General features: G+C 41.3%; 1 protein-coding gene across 1 annotated transcript; it reads left to right on the forward strand.

Annotated features, from left to right (window-relative positions):
• Positions 1-1,503: 1,503 nt before the first annotated feature.
• Positions 1,504-15,263, forward strand: LOC118593301 (intelectin-1a-like). The gene is made up of 7 exons (XM_036202667.1): positions 1,504-1,546; positions 5,596-5,699; positions 6,851-7,120; positions 7,455-7,613; positions 7,919-8,039; positions 10,085-10,188; positions 15,111-15,263. Exons 1-7 carry the CDS (start codon positions 1,504-1,506, stop codon positions 15,261-15,263), a joined length of 954 nt encoding a protein of 317 aa, XP_036058560.1.
• The last annotated feature ends 4,287 nt before the right edge of the window (positions 15,264-19,550 follow it).

The following is a 19,550-nucleotide window of genomic DNA, read 5'->3' on the forward strand; positions in this document are numbered from 1 at the left end:
CTAAGATTGTTATGAAGGATCCCATAGAAGATGCTGTTCGAGTTTTTACTGATGGTTCTTCTAATGGAAGAGCTGATTATGTAATCAATGGAAAAAAATCTACATAGTACAAACAACCCCAGGTTCTGCACAGATAGTGAAATTATGGGCAGTGAGCATGGTTTTTCAGTTTCTTATGAACAGTTCATTTAATTTATGTACAGATAGTCAATATATTTATGTAGCTCTTCAAGTTATAAAACTGTTCCATGCATTGGGAATAGCCACAGTCAAGTTAAAATGCTGCTCCAACAAATTCAAGACACAATTCACCAAAGAAAGTTACAATGTTTTGTGGTTCATATTAGAGCTCATTCCAATATTCCTGGTCCTTTAGGTGAGGATAATACAACACCTGACAAATTCACAAGGATGGTTGCCTTATCCCAAGTAGAATTGGCTCAACAGTCACATGCTTTTCATCGTCAAAATAGCAAGAGTCCAAGGAAGCAATTCAATCTTACCAGGGAAGTTGCTTGACAAATATTTAAAAGATGTGGGGTATATCCAAAATATTTTCTTGTCCCTCACTTAGGGGTAAACCCTCAAGATCTTCTTCCTAATCATTTCTGGCAAATGGATGTCACTCATATTGTGGAATCTGGCAAATTAAAATATGTACATGTGACCATAGACACTTATTCAGGATTTTTAATAGCCAGTACACAACCTGAGGAAGCTACAAAACATGTAATTATGCATTGCTTTGCAGGGCATTTACCCACCAACCCCACAGCTCCCCAGAGTTTTCTTCAGTGTGAACAGCAGAAAATATTAGATAAAGGGATTTAGATTGTGGAGATAAACAGATAGAAAATAAAAAGATAGCTTCAAGAGGGCCTGGAACCTTTTCCAACAGGCCCTTACTGTCTCTTCTGCGGGGTATTTATAGAGATGCCAAGGGGTGGAGCAGAAGACCTCCCCCAGCACAGCCAAATGCAGACCATCTCAGACACCTGCACTCAGGCCCATCATCCTAATCCTCTCTATGCAGATCTGTTGAGTAAAGCCACAAGGAACCTGAAAATGGGCTCCCACATTGCTTGAAGTGTTTTTCCTATATGGGAATACCAAAAATTATTAAAACTGATAATGGATATAGTAGTAAAGCATTTCAGCAATTTTGTATCTAATGGCAAATTGAACATAAAACAGGCATTCCTTATAATCCTCAAGGACAATGCATAGTGGAAAGAGCTCATGGCAGTCTTAAAATACAACTTAAAAAAAATAAAGGGGGAAAATTACCCTCAATTGCCACATAATACATCGAATCATGTTCTTTTCATTCTGATTTTTTTAATATGGATGTCTGTGAGCAATCTGCAGTGGATAGATTTTGGCAACTTTTGCTCAGGTGAAATGGAAAGATCCTTGCACAGGATTATGGAAGTGTCTCCATCCTGTTTTAATACAGGGTTGGGGACATGTTTGTGTTTTTTCCCAAGATGAAAATGAAGCTCGATGGCTGCTGGAGCATTTGGGGAAGAGTGTGGAACAGAGGAGGGTCAGCTCCAATGATGTTCTTCTAGAGGATCTGGAGTGAAAACAGCTGAACCAATGTTCCTGATATTAAGGTTCCTTCCTGCAGTCAGGGGAAAGGAGAAGACTTAGAGGACCCCCAGACTGCTGAGGACAAAGATTTTGTCACTATTTAGTAAAACCTGAAAAGAAACAGAGCTAGGAGCCACACCACTTTGTCTGACTAGCAGCAAATCAATGCAGGCTCCTTTAAGATAAAGATGGTACCTAATAGTGGCACAGAGAGTTTTTTCTACAAGCTTTGTGGAAGCTCAATATGGTAATTTCATCCTCACCCTGAGGTAAGGCTTCTGCTGTAACTGAGTAAAGCACTCAGGGGATCTGTAATAAGTTTGGGTAAAGGGACAGCTGCTAGTTAGAAAATGTCTATTGCTGAGAGCATCTCTGCCAGTTCCAGAATGGCTGAGAGAGCTCAGCAGAAAAGATGACTTTGGGAGAGTGGCATTGTCCCAAGAGTGTTACAGCCACCTAGCAATAAGTGGTACAACTCCATAGTGACAGCACTCACTAAATTCCAGGGTTGAGGGAGAGCCATTGATGAATTAGGGCCTTGTTTTCAACTGTCAGGAGAATTTTCAGAATGATATCAAAGCTGACTATAAACTCAGAACTTTACTATAAATTCTGAACTTTAGAAATGATTTGTGTACTTCTTGTCTTGTTAATAGTTTAGCTAAGAAATCTCTTCCAACTGTTAAGAAATCTCTTCTAGATGCTTGCGTGTGTAAGTTAGTTCTGTTAAGAGATTCTTTCTAGATTTCTGTATAGTTCTAAAGAGTTTCCTCTTAAATATGAGTTTGGTAAATAGTTCTTCCAAGAAATCTCTTCTAGATATGTGCTAAATTTTGTAAAATAGTTTACTTATGAATATGTTTGTAAAATAGATCTATAGATTCTACTCTTGAATATAAGTTTCTATGAAGTATAAATAAGTAAGCTTGTAAAAAGAATAAATATGTATAGATAGTTGTTCAGTTAGGAAATCGCTTCTAAATGTTAAGAAATCTCTTCTATAAGCTTGGTAAATAGCTAATAAATCTCTTCTAGATTTGCTAATGGTAATCCTGCAGAGAGTTTCCTTTTGAATGTAAGTTTATAAGAAGTATAAATAAGTATATGTTATATGTGAGTTTATGTAAAATGTAAATGTTAGAGTAAGTCTAAATGTTTAATGTAAGTTTATAAAATGTAAATATGTATAGTGATGTAAATTTGTAAGAAGTGTAAATACATATAGCCAATAGCCAAGCTAGGTATAAATACATACAGTAAATAGTCATGTCAGTTGTAAATATGTAATATTTATATGAGAATTGTGTTGATGTTAATGAACTAGAGTTTGCTGATGCTAAGGGAATCTTTAAGTTTGATGTAATTTATCCGATGTGGTTTGTATCCAGAGTAATTTATATGATGTGGTTAGTATCCAGAGTTTATTGATTTAATAAAAAGGGGGTTTGGCACAACTAAGGCTGTCATAGGCTATGGTAAAATTGTGTTCCCCAATATATTGCACACTCTAATAAACTTATCTGTGGTCAGAGAACAGAACATCCACTATATATAACGGCCAAAAAATGGTGGTACACCTTTAATCCTAGCATTCTGGAGGCAGAGATCCAACCAGAGCTCTGTGAGTTCAAAGCCACATGGGGAAACAGCCAGGCATGATGGATGACACATGCCTTTAATCCCAGAAGTGATGGCAGGAAGCAGAAAGGTATATAAGGCATGAGGACCAGGAACTAGCCAGGTTAAGCTTTTACGCTTTTGAGCAGCAGTTCAGTTAAGATCCATTTGGATGAGGACACAGAGGCTTCCAGTCTGCTTCTCTGATCTTCAATCATTCACCCCAATACCTGGCTTCAGGTTTGATTTTGTTAATAAGACATTTTAAGATTCATGTTACAATAGCCATCTTAAGATCCATTAATAAAGGATATTCCATCTTTATCATCCTCCACTCCTGTACTTGGAAGTGTGGCAGCTATGGAGATCACTGTTGATGGTTGTGAGCTCAATAGGAACCTGATCTAGAGCTAAGTTAAACTCAGTAACCCCTCCTGCCAGAGGCTGAAAGCCAGAGACAGGCAACTTTCTCCTGATGGCTTCCAATCTAATGGAAATAATAATAAGGGAGAACAACCTAAGACAGACCCTAGTCTATCTGAGGGGTCCTTTAAAAAATTAAGAGGAGGAATGTGTGGGAGCCCACAAAGGTTTCCTAATGAGATCTGAGCCTGCTTTACACAGCAGGGCTTCATTAAGGGATGGCTTGACCATGTGCATGGTTACTGTGCTGGGGTGAGTTCTTTGCTCCACCCCTTGACATTCCTTTTTTTTTTTCATTTTTCTTTATTAAGAAATTTTCTACTCACTCCACATACCATCCATAGCTCCCCCCTCCTCCCACCCCCTGCCCTCTTATCCAAGCTACCCCACATCCCCACATCCCCCCAATCGAGGTCTCCCATGGGGAGTTAGCCGAGCCCAGCACACTGAGCCTAGACAGGTCCAAGTCCCTTCCCACTGCACCAAGACTGTGCAAGGAGTCATACCATAGGCACCAGATTCCCCCTGCCTGGGTGCCCCCCAAACAGTTCAAGCCAAACAACTATCTTCCATATCCACAGGGCCTAGTCCAGTCCAATGGGGGCTCCACAGCCACGAGTCCACAGTTCATGGGCTTCCTCTAGTGTGGCTCGTCATCTTTGCACGTCCTCCCATCATGATCTCAATGTCCCTCACCTGCAGAATCCCTCCTCTCTCTCATCAATTAAATTCCCAAAGCTCAGCCTGGTGCCTGGCTATGGATCTCTGTATTTGCCTCCTCCATAAGTCATCAGCCAAAGGCTCTATGAGGACACCTAGGTTGTTTGCTAGGCCTGTCACGAGAGCAGACCAGTCCAGGCACCCTCTGGACCGCCCCTTGGCATTCCTTTAAAAGCCCTTTGGAAGAGACAGAAGGGGCTGGTGGGTATTGATCCAGGCCCTCCTGAGGCTATCCTGTGTTTCTGTCTATCTCTCTCCCCATATATTTCTATCTCAATATTTCTCACTTCTCCCTCCTCAAGAGTACCCTATGGGGAAAAGTGGGGGCTGATCTCCCTCAGTAAGTACAATCCCAAAATACTTGACTTGTAAACATGGACCTACATACATCTGAGTAGCTCTGCCCCAGAGTTAATGTTTGTTTCTACTCTCCTAGGTTGTCAGAGCACATTGCAGAGTGAGGCTAGTTTGCAAGGCTTTTTATTCCAGGGTCTCTTGGTCAAGCCTCTGCACTGTCGGCCTCACTACCCATGCTTCAGGCACATTAGGCTCCCTGCATTTCTTCTACTGCAAAGCTGGACTTCACTTTATTCTCCTCTTTCAGGACTTCGAACACAAAGTTCTCCACACCTTCAAATCTCTTGTCTTTCTTCCTAGTTACAAATCTTGTTGATGTAGATGTAACCATCTTGTTAAATAAGAAACACAGAGCCAATTGCAGAGTTAAAAGCCAAGAGGTCAGAGCAATAGCTGAGAGCTGAAAACCTTAGCCTTCACTGCTGCTCTGTCTCTTCTCTCCACAAGAGAGCTACTTCCTGTGTTTTTCTCTTTTTTATAAGCTTTCTGTTCTGCCTTCTCATTGGTTGTAAATCCAACCACATGACCTCCTTGTCATTGTCTGTCTGTACAGACCTCCAGGTCTTCTATGGTTGGTATTGAGATTAAAGGCGTGTGTCTGCCATGCTGGCTGTGTCCTTGAACACACAAGAGATCCACCTAGCTCTGCCTCCCAAGTGCTGAGATTAAAGGCATGCACCACCACCGCCCAGCTTCTGCTATGGCTTGTTCTGACCCTAAGGCAACTTTATTAATATACAAATAAAATCACATTTCAGTACAAAATAAAATATGACCACATGTTGATTCTTGAATAAGGCTTTGAAAAGTCTCATAATAAGTTTAGGGTGAATGACAAGGGGAAGCTGGGTGTCACATGAGAGTGAAACTCTGCATCTTCTCTAGTTAAAGAGAACTTGGATAACAGTTCATCATCAACATCCAACAACAGATGGACCAATCCTGTGTTTTCCTCTCTGTTCAGAAGCTGCAAGGAAATCAAGCAGGAGATCATTGAGGCCCAAGATAAGTGATGATGCACTGAAAGAGCACATGGTAACGCTAACACTTGGTAGCTCAAAGCAGAGGATTGAAAGCTCCAAGGCAGCCTGGGGAGAATCTGTCTCGAAAATGTAAACAAAAAACCCACTTACGAAATTAGGCTTTTGTCCTCTGGAATAGCTTTGTTTTTTGATATAGAAAATATGATAGAATTTACATAGTAGATAAAAATTCTCACTTACCAAATGGAAGGGTTTATAGAGTCAAGAATGACTTTTACAGTGGTATGGACCAATACTATCCATCTCCAGAAAATTTTCATTTCATATATAGAAATTATGTACCACAAAGTAATAAATTACTGTATTCCCTGTGAGCTGCTGTTCTGTTTTCTACTTCTATGAATCTGTCAATTCTTGTTACTTCATATGAGTAATCTGCCTTGTCTCATTAGCAATCTTCAAGGCTCATATGTGAAGTAGAAGTTAATTTATTTTAAAAATATTTATTATTTATTACTGTGTACATATACATGTCTGTGTGTGGGAATGTGTACATGTATATGTATATACATACAGAGTCCAGAAGAGGGCATCTAGTCCTCTGGGGCTGGAGTGACAGGCACTTGTACACTGGCAAGTATGAGTGCTGGGAACCTAACTCAATTCCTCTGCTAGAGCAGTGCTTGCTCTTAACCATGGAGCCATTTCTCCAGCCCACTTCATTCTTTTTTGATCTATTGGATATATAGGAATGAACACAATATATATTCTGTATAATAGACAACATAGATTATTGCTTATTCTTTTTTCTGTAGAGAAATACTTGGATTGTTTCTGCCATCCAGGTTTTGTGACCAGAGCTGTAACAAACATGAATGTAGATAATGGAAGGCCTGTTCTCAGTTCTTTGAATATATGCCAAGTAGAGTTCTTAAATCCTTTAATAATACTATGTTTAACTTTAGAAATAAATCACTGTCAGTTTGGATAATTCTGTGTTCTGCCTTAATCACAGAAGCTAGGCTTTCTGAACTCAGGCAGATCCCCGGGGACACCTGTGACAGGACACTCAGGGAATGAGACATTAGCCATATTTGTAGTACCTAGAGTCATTCTGCCTATGGAGCAGAGATGGACAATGAGCCTGCACCCAGGACTGCGGACTGGTTCTCTCTACAGATGGCCTCTATTTCCTCCGCACAAACAATGGTGTCATCTACCAGACCTTCTGTGACATGACCACTGCAGGTGGTGGCTGGACCCTGGTGGCCAGTGTGCATGAGAACAACATGGGTGGGAAGTGCACAGTGGGCGATCGCTGGTCCAGTCAGCAAGGCAGCAGAATCGACTACCCAGAGGGGGATGGCAACTGGGCCAACTACAACACCTTTGGGTCTGCAGATGTGGCCACAAGTGATGACTACAAGGTTGGTACACTCTGTAGCCACTTGGGAAAGTGTAGGATGTGAGTGTAGCTCAAGCATGCCAGGGAGAGGGTCAGAAGGTTGCCCTTCAACACAGAGCTGAATAACTGAAAAATACTTATTGTGATTCTCAACATACTTCCAAGCAGGCTTTTCAGTTAGTTGTTGTTGTCGGTGATGGTGGGATAATTATCCATGGAAATGGGGGTATTAGAGCATGGATGGTGTCCACGTGAAGCCCAGAGATACCAGATGTGCTGAGGACTGTGCATGTGGGTCTTTCACTTAGTGAAATCTCCTCCTGTTCTGATTAGGCTCAGTGTTGGTTGCTTTCCAGAACCCTGGCTACTTCGACATCCAGGCTGAGAACCTGGATATCTGGCATGTGCCCAACAAGAGCCCTCTGAAAATTTGGAAGAAGAGCTCCCTGCTAAGGTACCGCACCTTCAGTGGCTTTCTGAAGCTCCTGGGCCATAATCTGTTTGGCCTGTACCAGGTACTGGAGACTACTGGCTAAGGATACTTTTCAAGGGTGTAGAGAAAGGGGTAAGTGTTTGAGATTGGGCTGTTGTATTGCATATTTCCCTTATTCTAAAGTGTAATAAGCCAAGGAAGCCAAGGGATACCCATATGTAGAAAAGGGGAGGGGCAAAGTGGGGCGGGGTGGGGTGGGGCAAGGCAAGGTGAGACTAATAACAGTCTCAGTTACTAGACACATGCAGTGCTTCTCCACACAGGACAGTGTTCCTGTGAGTGCCAATGCTGCCATCCTTACCCAGTTACTTCTTTTGTTCCTTGTAGAAGTACCCAGTGAAATATGGAGCAGGGAAGTGTTGGGCTGACAATGGCCCAGTAGTACCTGTGGTCTATGACTATGGTGATGCTCAGAAGACAGCCGCTTATTACTCCCCCAATGGCCGGAGTGAGTCTCTAATACTTCTCTGAACACTCTGCAGGACACATGATAAATTCAGTTATGATAAGTAACTGTCATTTTCCATCTATGACAGCCTGCTTCTCTTCTATGAATGTGTTTTGTTTCACTTTATTCAATTGCTTGCCTTTGGACTCTAAACCATTACTAACACATTTTACAGCTTAGGAAACTGAAGCACTGAAAGTCCAGGAATTTGCCTGAGATCACAGAGCTTAAGCAGGAGACTGAGCATTTGCACTGGGGATTCATGGTTGGGGAATATACTCTTTGCAACCCCATTATCAGTCAGAAGTTTCTTAGGAACAAATCAGGTCCATATGCACAGGACTGATCAAAAGAAAAAAAAAATGGAGTTTATTTTGATTGTAAGGGGTGACTATTACATTATTTAATATAAATCAAAATGGCACATACTCTTTATAAATACTGAGCCCACCATGTTTGTTCTTCTGAGTCTGGGTTACCTCACTCAGGATGATTTTTTCTAGATCCGTCCATTTGCCTGCAAACCTCATGATGTCATTGTTTTTCTCTGCTGAGTAGTACTCCATTGTGTATATGTACCATATTTTCTTTATCCATTCTTCAGTTGAAGGGCATCTAGGTTGTTTCCAGGTTCTGGCTATTGCAAACAATGCTGATATGAACATAGCTGAGCAAATGCCCTTGTGGTATGATATGTACTCACTCAAGGAGGAAACTAGATGTAAAACAACGATGACTAGACTGATCCACAACTCCAGGGAGGCTACCTAGAAAATGGGACCCTAGGAAAGACACAGGGATCACCCAATGACAGAGAAATGGATGAGATCTACATGAACAACCTGGACGACAGTGGGAGTAATGAAGGGCAAGGTTTGAGGGAAAGAAAGCTTAGGGGAGCAGGAGATGCCAGCTGGATCAAGAACAGAAAGGGAGAACAAGGAATAACAGACCATGATAAATGAAGACCACATGAGAACAGAAATAGGCAGAGAGCTGGAGAGGTCCCCAGAAATCCACAATGATACATCCTCTGTAGACTGCTGGCAATGATCAAGAGAAAGCCTGATCTGACCTAGTCTGGTGAACAGATGGCCAAACACCCTAACAGTCAAGCTGGAACTCTCATCCAATAACTGATGGAAGTGGATGCAGAGATCCTCAGCCAGTCCCCTGGTGGAGCTCCAGGTGTCCAATTGTCAAGAAAGAGGAGGGACTGTAAGAGGGTGAATTGTTGAGCCCAAAATTGGAAAAAGCACAGGGACAAATAGCCAAACAAATGGATTATGAACCAAATGCTGTGGAGCCCCCAGCTGGATCAGGCCCTCTGGATAAGTGAGACAATTGAATAGCTTGAACTGTTTGAGAGGCACCTAGGCAGTGGGACCAGGACCTGTCCTTAGTGCATGAGCTGGCTGTTTGGAACCTTGGGCTTACACAGGGACACTTTGCTCAGCCTGGAAGGAGGTGACTGGACCTGCCTGTACTGAATCCACCAGGTTTAAATGAATCCCCAGGGGAGTCTTGGCCCTGGAGGAGATGGGAATGGAGGGGTGGGGGTGGGGGAAAGGTGGGGGCATAGGCGGGAGGGGGGAGGACAGGGGAACCCATGGCTGATGTGTAAAATTAAAACACAAATATAATAATAATAATAATAATAATAATAATAATAATAATAATAATAATAAATACTGAGCCTATGCTGTATAACTCAAAGTTCTTCTTATATATGCTCAAGATGTAAGATTTTAAAAGAAAAATTAGGAAGGTAAATATGAACAGGACCAAAATGACTGCACTTGACTGCTGCTGTGACAAGCCTTGAAGATATTCAGTAGAGACTTTCCTATCTAATAAATTTCTCCATTCAAACTCTGGCAGATGAGGACCTCTATTCAAGGACTGACTCGGGATCTGTGGATAGGAATGGGCGTGGCTTCTCCAATGTGTCTGTTATTTTAGACTGTATATCCTGAACCAAACTCAGGGCTGACAACTATTTCTAGCATTTTACTTGAATGCTGTTTTCTGTCTCTTGTTTTCAGATGAATATGTTGCAGGATACATTCAATTCAGAGTGTTTAATAATGAGAGAGCAGCCAACGCCTTGTGTGCTGGGATGAGGGTCACTGGATGTAACACTGAGCATGTGAGTCTGTGTAGTGACCAGAGAGGCTCATGAATAAGACTGAGGTTGCCAGTGTGTATCTGTGTATATTGAGCATGAGAGAATCCCATGTCAGTGCGTGTACATGGATGAGAGTGTGACATTTCCCTGTACCTTGGTTAGTCTCAGGGATCAGAACTTCTATCTAGATATAGAAATCCTGTCTCTTTGAAAAACATAGTCAACATTACAAACTTCTAATACACTGTTGCTGTTTGCTTATATTTAAGAATTAAACACTCCGTTACCTGAAATGAGGGAGACACTTGTATTCAAGCACTCCTGTGGAAGCCTTTGGGGACTGAGATTGTTAGAGAGTCACCGGGTATAAGCTCTCTCCACCTAGGATTTAGCTTTTAGAGTGAAACATGTCCTTTCCATCCCTTTTCATGGCTTGTATAGATTTTCATTGTGTCAATGGGTTACTAGGAGAATCCTGGACATCTGGTAGACCTCACCCAGGCCATTCACCTCCCTATCAGAAGGAATTTCTCTTGTTGGATGTTGGCATATCAACCAACTGACAAGTCAGGTGCACTCACCTCCACTGTAGCCACCTGATGTCCCTCCCCCTGAGCCTGGGATCATTAGACTCTTACTGATTTTGCCAAAAGCAGGCTGAGGATGAAGCACTTTTATTGCCCCACAGTGAAAGCTATAACAACTTAACATGTTCTGGCCAAGCATGGTGATGCACATCTTTAATCCCAGCACTTGGGTGGTAAAGACAAGCAGATCTCTGTGAGTTTGAGGCAACCCTGGTCTACATAGTGAGTTCCAGGTCAACCAGAGCTACATAGTAAGACCCTGTCTTGAATAAAAATTAGCTTGTTCTTTTGGGATCCAGACCTCCCTAAAGTAACAGTCTGAAAAAAGGGGTCATCACTTCCTGGCAGGTGATCGTGAAGAACTCCGTGTCCTTTCATCCCTCAGTCATTAGCTTGTACTTCACCTACCTGGTTAAGATGAGGCAGCTTTGCTGTCAAGGAGGACCTTGGGACTATGTTGTGAATGATGAAATAGGGAGAGCATGTAGTGTTGAGGGAGTAGAAAGCTGTTTTCAATTTTGGTATGCAAGATGGGTATGGGATCTAGGAAGTGATCCTTTTGAAAATGTTAACATGGACTTGATCAGGAAACAAGTTTACATCACATCAATGGTTTTTGGACTATATAAATGATGAGGACCCCTGCAATGTTTTAACAGGCAATAATTAATGTGAGCATTCTTTTTTTTTCCAAAAAGGACACTACACTGACAGTCTAGAGGTGACATATTCTAATGGAGAAAAGACTAAGCATAAGGAAATAAATATTGAAATGTCTTCTGTGGCACAAATGAGAGCCTGATGTAGTGTGATGGAAATTTGGCAGGGCAGGGAAAGTGTAGAATAATGAGTTCCAAATATTTTAAATTTATTAACAGTTGAATACAGAGAATGGGAAGAGAAGACATTTGTAATGAGTCTTTTTCAGTCACACAAACCAGTTCTCAAATAATGACAGAGACTTATTAATTATGAAAGCCCAGTCGTAGCTTAGCCTTGTTTCTAACTATCTCTTATAATTTAAATTCATATTTTTTAATGTATGTTTTCCCACATACTTGTTACCTCATCTCTATCTTGCCCATCCTACTTCTTCAGCCTCTTCTGAAACCTGGAAGAAACTCTGCCTTTCTTATTCCCTGAGGTCTCTCTATCCACAAGTCCTGCCTATACCTTCTGCCTAGCTATTGGCTATTCAGCTTTTTATTAAACTAATCACAGTGACACATCCTCACACAGTGTAAAGGAATAATCTACAACAAACAATATGAATAATTTCATGGTTTTCATTAAGTAGGTGAATATCAAGTAGTAAGCCAAAATTTCTATATGCTAAATATGTTTGGGATCAAAGAGAGCTATATAGTTATATGATGCTGGATTTTTTAAACATTTTTATTTTGTTTTTATGTGTGCACATATATATTCAAGTGGTCACAGAGGTCAAAAGGAGACATTGGATCCCTGGGAATTGGCATTAAAGTCTTTTAATTGGGTGCTGGGATCTGATTCAGATGCTGGGACTTTGGTTCTCTGATAGAGTAGTAGGATGTCTCAATCTTGGGGTGATCTCTCCAGCCCCCATGCTACTAGCTTATTTGGGTGGGATTTTATTTAGTCTTGTTTCAGATGTATGTATTTAATTTCATATGTATGAGTATTTTGCTTGCACAAATGTTGTATATTGCTTGAGTTCCTGGTGCCTTTGAACCAGAAAAGAGCATTCTATGCCCTAGAACTAGAGTTACAACAGTTGTGAGCCCCGTATGGGTTCTGGGACCCAAACCTGGTCCTCTGCAAGAGCCCCAAGTACTCTTAACCACAGAGCTATCTCTCTAGCCACAATGTACATGCTTTGATCACTGATGGACTTTGAATATGATGATGATCTCAGAGGATTTGTATTGTCTAATAACATCATAGTCATTCTAGTTTATGTAAGTATAGCCAATGATTTTCACAATGGCAAACTTACCAATGAACTTCCCCAAGGAAATCTTCATTTCAAAGTTATATGTGGCTGTAAGTAAATGTGTTGTTGTTGCTGTTGTTGTTGTTGTTGTTGTTGTTGTTTTGTTTGATTATTTGTCTGTTTGTTGTCATGTGGAGTGTAAAGACCCTGAGTAGGGATTCTAAATGGCAGCCTGATCTTTAAGTCTTGAACTTAAGAAATACTTGGATTAGAGATAGGGATTTTAAGCCATCAGTGAGTTGTTCACAACTAAAGCTAAAGATATAATACAACACATAAGAGAGTTATAAATGTGTCCCCTCTGGGAAGCAGAACGTAAGGAATTTATGAAGGAAAAGTCTAGCCAGGGAACCTGAGATCAAAGTTTCAGAGCAGCTGAAGGAAAGGAAGGAAGAGACAGTGATGCCCCTAAAGTCAGAGGGGGATTTATGGATCAAATAGAGTGATACTGTCAATGAGATTCTGATAAGGGACAAAGAATACACTGAACTTGGCTATTGAGGTATCTCTGGGCTCATCAGCTATATTAGTCAGTTTTTAGCCTCTGTGATAAATACCTGAGAGAAACAATATATGGAAAGAAGGGTGTGATGGCTAGTTTTATGACAACTTGACACAATCTATACTCATCTCATATGAGGGAATCGCAATTGAGAAAATGACTGTGTAAGATCAGGCTGTAGGCAAGCCCATAGAGCATTTTCTTAATTGCTGATTGATGAAGGAAGGCCCAGCCCATTGTGAGTGGTACCACCCCCAGGCTGTGGCTCCTGAGCTCTCTTAGAAAACAGTCTAAAGAAGCCATGAGGAGAAAGTGAGAAAGCTGCACTTCTCCATGGCCTCAGCATCAGTTCCTGCCTCCAGGTTCCTGTCCTGTTGAATTCCTGACATGACTTCCTTCAATGATGAACAGTAATGTGAAAGTATAAACCAAATAAACCCTTTTCTCCCACAAGTTGCTTTGGTCATTAACAGGACCAAGCAAAAGCCATAAAAGGCTGTTCGGTCTTCTCTCAAACACCAGGCCTCAATTTCAGTGTCCTGAGACTTTATCAAACAGTTTCTGAGATGACTAGGGAAAACAAAAAAAAATACAAAAATAAAAATAAATTTTAAAAAAAACCATAGTCATTGCAGTAGCTCCCTTTCTGCATGTACTCTGACCACTCAAGTTTCAGCCAATTGTTTACTGTCTGGAATCCCTCATCAACTTAGAGATATGTGCCTAAGTCAATGACAAAGCCTGGGCCACTGAGTCAGCCCCCACAGTCAGTACATGCTAGACCAGCCAGCCTCCATGGCAGCTCAAAGACAAAGCCTGGGACTTGTCCAGGCCTGCCCAAAAATGGATAAGTGTAACCCCCAACTAACCCTAACCAATTAAAAGTTTCTAACATGATTGCCACTCACATAAACCAATCCTGAGTCAGTTCCTATGTAGTCTGTAGCCCCCAAATCCCTCTTGCTTCAAAAATCCAGCCCTGCTGGGCGGTGGTGGTACATACCTTTAAACAAGCACTCAGGAGGCAGAGCCAAGTGGATCTCTGTGAGTTCGAGGCCAGCCTGGTCTACAAAGCAAGATCCAGGACAGGAAACAAAGCTACACAGAGAAACCCTGTCTTGAAAAAAAATGCCCCATTGCTACTCGGGGTCTCTCCCGCTCTGCTACTGCATCAGACAGGCTGAGAGTCCTTAATTAACTTGTAATAATACAGACTCTTTGATTTTGCATTGGATTTGGTCTTTTGGTGGTCTTGGGAGAATCTGGGTAAACAGTCATGATGTTTCATCACAGCAATAGTAACCCAGACTAAGACAAAGGGCTTTGTAGTTTGATTGTATTTGATATTTTAACCCATGGTCACTTGGCTCTATTGCTTTTAAATCCATAGTGGGGCATGATAAATATCATGCATGAAAGACTTATCAGAGCAATATGCCTCACTGCCTAGCAGTAAGGAGCCAAGAAAGACTAGAAAAGGCCAGGACAAGATACCCTTCAAAACATGCCACTCAGGGCTAGGGATTTAGCTCAGTGGTAGAGTGCCTGCCTAGCAAGTGTTAGGCCATGGGTTCGATCCTCAGCTCCAAAAAAAAAAAAAAAAAAAATGCCACTCACACTTTGAGTGATCTATTTCCTCTAATCAGACCCCACCTTACACAGCTCCAATAGTCAGTTCAAAATTGTGAACCTATCAATGATTAGCCAACTAATGAAGGCAGGGTCCTTATAATCAAGCCATCCCCAAAGTCCTGCCTCTGAATATTACTTACACTGAAGACAAGGTCTTCAGTGCATAACACCTTTGGGAAGGACACTTCATATCCAAACCATATCACCAGCTGACCTCTCATTGCTATTTCCTCTCTTCCTTCTTTTCCAGCACTGCATTGGTGGAGGAGGATACTTCCCAGAAGGTAGCCCTGGGCAGTGTGGAGACTTCTCTGCATTTGATTGGAATGGATATGGAACTCACAAAAGGTCAAGCAACAGCCAGAAGATAACTGAAGCAGCTGTCCTTCTGTTCTATCATTAAGAACTTTGTGGTGTTGGACCCAGACTTCTCCTCCAGTCTGTGGACTCCCATGCATAAAGAAAAACTTACCTGGTAACTAGAATGCTAATGACATGGGAAAGAATAAATTGTGCTCATTGCAGGCTTGGTCTCTTTGTGAATCATTTTGGAACAGGGGTGGGAGATTTCAAAAGAGTTTCTGCTGCCCTGTTTGATTCTCTTTGGATATCAGGGCTGGGAATCCTGATACAGCAATACTCTTTCAGGTAGCTCCTCAAATATCCCAAGAGATAGGAGGCAGACAAGAGGCACACTACTCCACTACTTCCTTATTTTATTTGGGTTCCTTGCTAGTTTGTTTTTTCAGATGGGTCTAGTGCATTCTGTGCTGGCCATAAACTCCCAATGTAACAAATTCCCTGGGTAAACAAAAACAAAACAGTGTTTTAACAATTTGCTTAAGAAGCCAGAGAATTTATTCCAGGGTAAAGGTCCTTACCAACAAACCTGATGGCCTGAGTTCAATTCCCATAATCCATGTTGTTAAGAGATAATCTAGTTCTGAGAGGTGTCCTCTAACCTCTTCCCATGTGTCATAGTACCAGCACACAAACACAAAAACTCATGCATACTTGAGGGTACAACATGAATAAGGAGGTATAATAAAAAAGTCAAGGAGCAAGCAGGACACCATGAAAATTATGGCATGTTCCTGTCATCCCTCTAGGGTAGGTGAGGAGTTAAGCCAAATCACCTTCTCAGTGAGGTCCTCCTGGCTGCCTTCTCTGGATTAGAGGGTCCCCTCTGTGCTTCCCTAACTCCATGAGTCACACTTTCCTTGAACTTGTCACTTTTGTTCTTTAAAAGCCTGCAGCTTTAGCAGGTGACTCATCTGTCTGCTTTCTCACAGCTCCACAGTCCTTATTGAACTAGATCCTGGACTAAGTGCTGGGGACATGTAAAGGACAGAAGTGTTCTGCAACTGGTCTGCACACTCCCAATCAACAGTGCCTGGCACAAGGGCACAGAGTCACACAAAGGGGACTGCCAACAGATAAACCTCATTCAGGTTTCCTATTGCTTTCTCTAATTGGAAGTAAGGTGTGTGAGAATAATGAGGAACCAAGTATATCTATACAGTTTTTAATTTTTCACACTTATTTATGCATGTGTGTGCTTGTGTGTGTGTGTGTGTGTGTGTGTGTGTGTGTGTGTGTGTGTGTCACACAAGCCATTATACCATTATACCATGGAGATCGGGTAGCTCAGTTTTCTCCTTCTAGCATGTGGATCATGGGAATCAAAAACAAGTCACTGGGCTCACTGTCAAGTACCCAGACCAGATGAGCCATCTCACTGGCCTCTCGTCTTTGATGAAGAATGAGATAAGCAAAAAATCAGGAAAGAACAACTAGCAAAAGCCAGGTTATTAAGGAAAGAGAAGGAGATGGGAAAAAAGTGAAGAGTAGAGAAATCACAAGCAATTTCTCATTCAGAACCTAAGAAATCTAGTTCAAACAAGACAAATACTCTTCCCTGACCCAACATTATTTTAAGACGTTGGGTGCCAGATATAGTAGGAATCTTAAAATGTCTTATTAATAAAATCAAACCTGAGGCCAGTTATTGGGGGTGAATGCTGGAAGATCAGAGAAGCAGAACAAGCCACAGCTACCTCACCTCGCTAGTTCATCAGCTGATCCTGTCTCCTCAGGCTGGAAGCTTCTGAGTGTGCATCCAGAATGGATCTCAGCTGAACTGTGCTGCTCCAAAGCCTGAATGCTAAATCAGCCAAATGCTTAACTAGCTAAATGCTTCTAGTTTCTGGTCTTCACGCCTTATATAATCTTTCTCTTTCTGCCCCCACTCCCTGGGACTAAAGGCGTGTGTCACCATGCTGGCTGTATCCTTGAACACACAGAGATCCACCTGGCTCTGCCTCCCAAGTGCTGGGATTAAAGGCGTGCACCACCACCGCCCAACTTCTGCTATGGCTTGCTCTGACCCATTTTCTAGCTACCATTTCTGGCTCTGTTCTAGTAGCTGTCTGTTCTCTGACCCCAGATAAATTTATTTCAGGGAACATACAATATTTCGAGGAACACAATACCATCACATTTCCCCTGATTTTGTCTAAAATTTAAAAAAAGATTATAACTAATACAAGAAAAATCATATCCAATAAGTATATACAAGATACATAGTCAAGATTACATTAACGATGTCTAATCCATTAACATTTGACAGATTCAGACAAAAAAAAAAACTCCATTATATATATTAACAATGTCCAGTCCAGTAACATTTGATAAACTCAGACAAAAAAAAATTTCATTACTTATCCTATTTAAAACAAGTAGTTCCTTGTTTAAAAGTAGGGATCTCCCTTTTTATCTTATCATATCCACATTCTCTCTCTTTTCTTTTCATAAAGATTCAATAATCTACCTTTTATCATCTTTCTCTTTTTAGAGTAGATTCAATGATCTACCCATTTATCCTATTATTTCTTTATCTTTTTTCTCAGAGTAGATTCAGTGATCTACTTCATATCTATATTCTCCTTTCCCTTTTTCTTTTTCTTTTTAAACAAAAACTCTATTTTTTGGTTAATTGTCAAGTCCTGTATCATTTGTCCAGCAGCTGCATAATGAGAAAGTGCAGGGTTTGTTTCAAGTCCTTGTTCAAGTAGTCTGTCAGGTTGGATCATCTCAGCTAGCCATCTCAAAATTGTCCTGAGTAGTTTGTAGTCCAGAGTTGATCTTTCTGTGGTGTTAATCAGCTTAATGGCTTTACCATAGTCCATATGGAATCATGGTTGTGGGATCCTGTCATCTTTTTGAAGATTTCAAAGTTGCTGTTGTTTTTGTTTTTTGGTTTTTTTTGTTTTGTTTTGTTTTGTGGGGGGGGGGTTGTTTTTGTTTTGGTTTGGTTTGGTTTGTTTGTTTGTTTGTTTGTTTGTTTTTGTTTTTTGGTGGTTTTTTTGTGTGTGCCTCCTCTGTGGTTTGGAGCAATCACAGTCTGATAAATGTCTGTCTCTCGGAACCATGAATGTTCTTCCCTAGAAGAGAATACCTTCACAGCAATTTCTCCCCACCATTTGTCTTGCCAAACTTTTTTAAACTGACCTTTGTCGATTCTTTCTTGTAACACAATGGTCCTGGCAATTCTTTTCTGAACCAGCAGTAGTAAACCGTTCATCCAAGGTAGCAACATCACCGCAGTCACAAACAGGATGAGAAGCAGCCTGCAACTCGGAACAGCAGTCACTGTCTCCACAGTCCCACCACTGTTTGTGGCTCGGGCCAGCCAAAGCTTCTCCTAGGAAGCCTCCTAAGCAGACCTCAACTCAGGATCCTCCTGCCTCTGCCTCCTTCATTAAATCCAACCGGCATGAGCCACCACAACCGGCCAGCCAAGTGTAGCTTGGGTCTGAGCTGGGGCTCACAAGGCCACAGGCAAGAGGTTTTTTCATGAATTCATACCACACATGTTGGGTGCCAGATGTCATTACAGATGGTTGTGAGCCACTATGTGGTTGCAGGGAATTGAGCTCAGGACCTCTGGAAGAGCAGTCAGTGCTCTTAACCTCTGAGCCATCTCTCCAGCACCCCCCCCCCTTTTTTTGTGCCTCCTCTGTGGTTTGGAGTAATCACAGTCTGATAAATGTCTGTCTCTCTGAACCATGAACAAGACAACCAGAGAAGTTCATCAATGGAATTATATCAAAGACCCAGATATAAATTTTTGACAAAGAAACCAGAAGTATACAATGGAAAAAAGAAAACATCTTCAACAAATGATGCTGGTCTAACTGGATGTCAGTATGTAAAAGAATGCAAATAGATCCACAGCTATCATCCTGCATAAAACTCAAGTCCAAGTGGATCAAAGACCTCAACATAAAACCAGATATACTGAACATAATAAAAGAGAAAGTGGGAAACAGCCTTGAACACATTGGCACAAGAGACAACTTCCTGAACAGAACATTAGTAGCACAGGCATTAAGAGCAACAATTAATAGACTTCATGAAACTGAAAAGCTTCTGTAAGGCAAAGGATGGTCAATAGAACAAAATGGCAGCCTACAGAATCAGAAAAGTTTTTCACCAGCTCCACACCTGACAGAGAGCTAATATCCAAAACATGTAGAGAACTCAAGAAACACTTGAAAACTCAAGAAACTACACATTAATAAACTAAATAATACAATTTTTAAATGGGGTACAGATCTAAACAGAAATTCCCAACAGAGGAATCTCAAATGGCTGGGAAACACTTTAGGAAATGTTTAACATCTGTAAC

Source organism: Onychomys torridus, chromosome 11 (genome assembly GCF_903995425.1).
Source record: "Onychomys torridus chromosome 11, mOncTor1.1, whole genome shotgun sequence".
In the NCBI taxonomy this organism is placed as follows: Eukaryota; Metazoa; Chordata; class Mammalia; order Rodentia; family Cricetidae; genus Onychomys; species Onychomys torridus.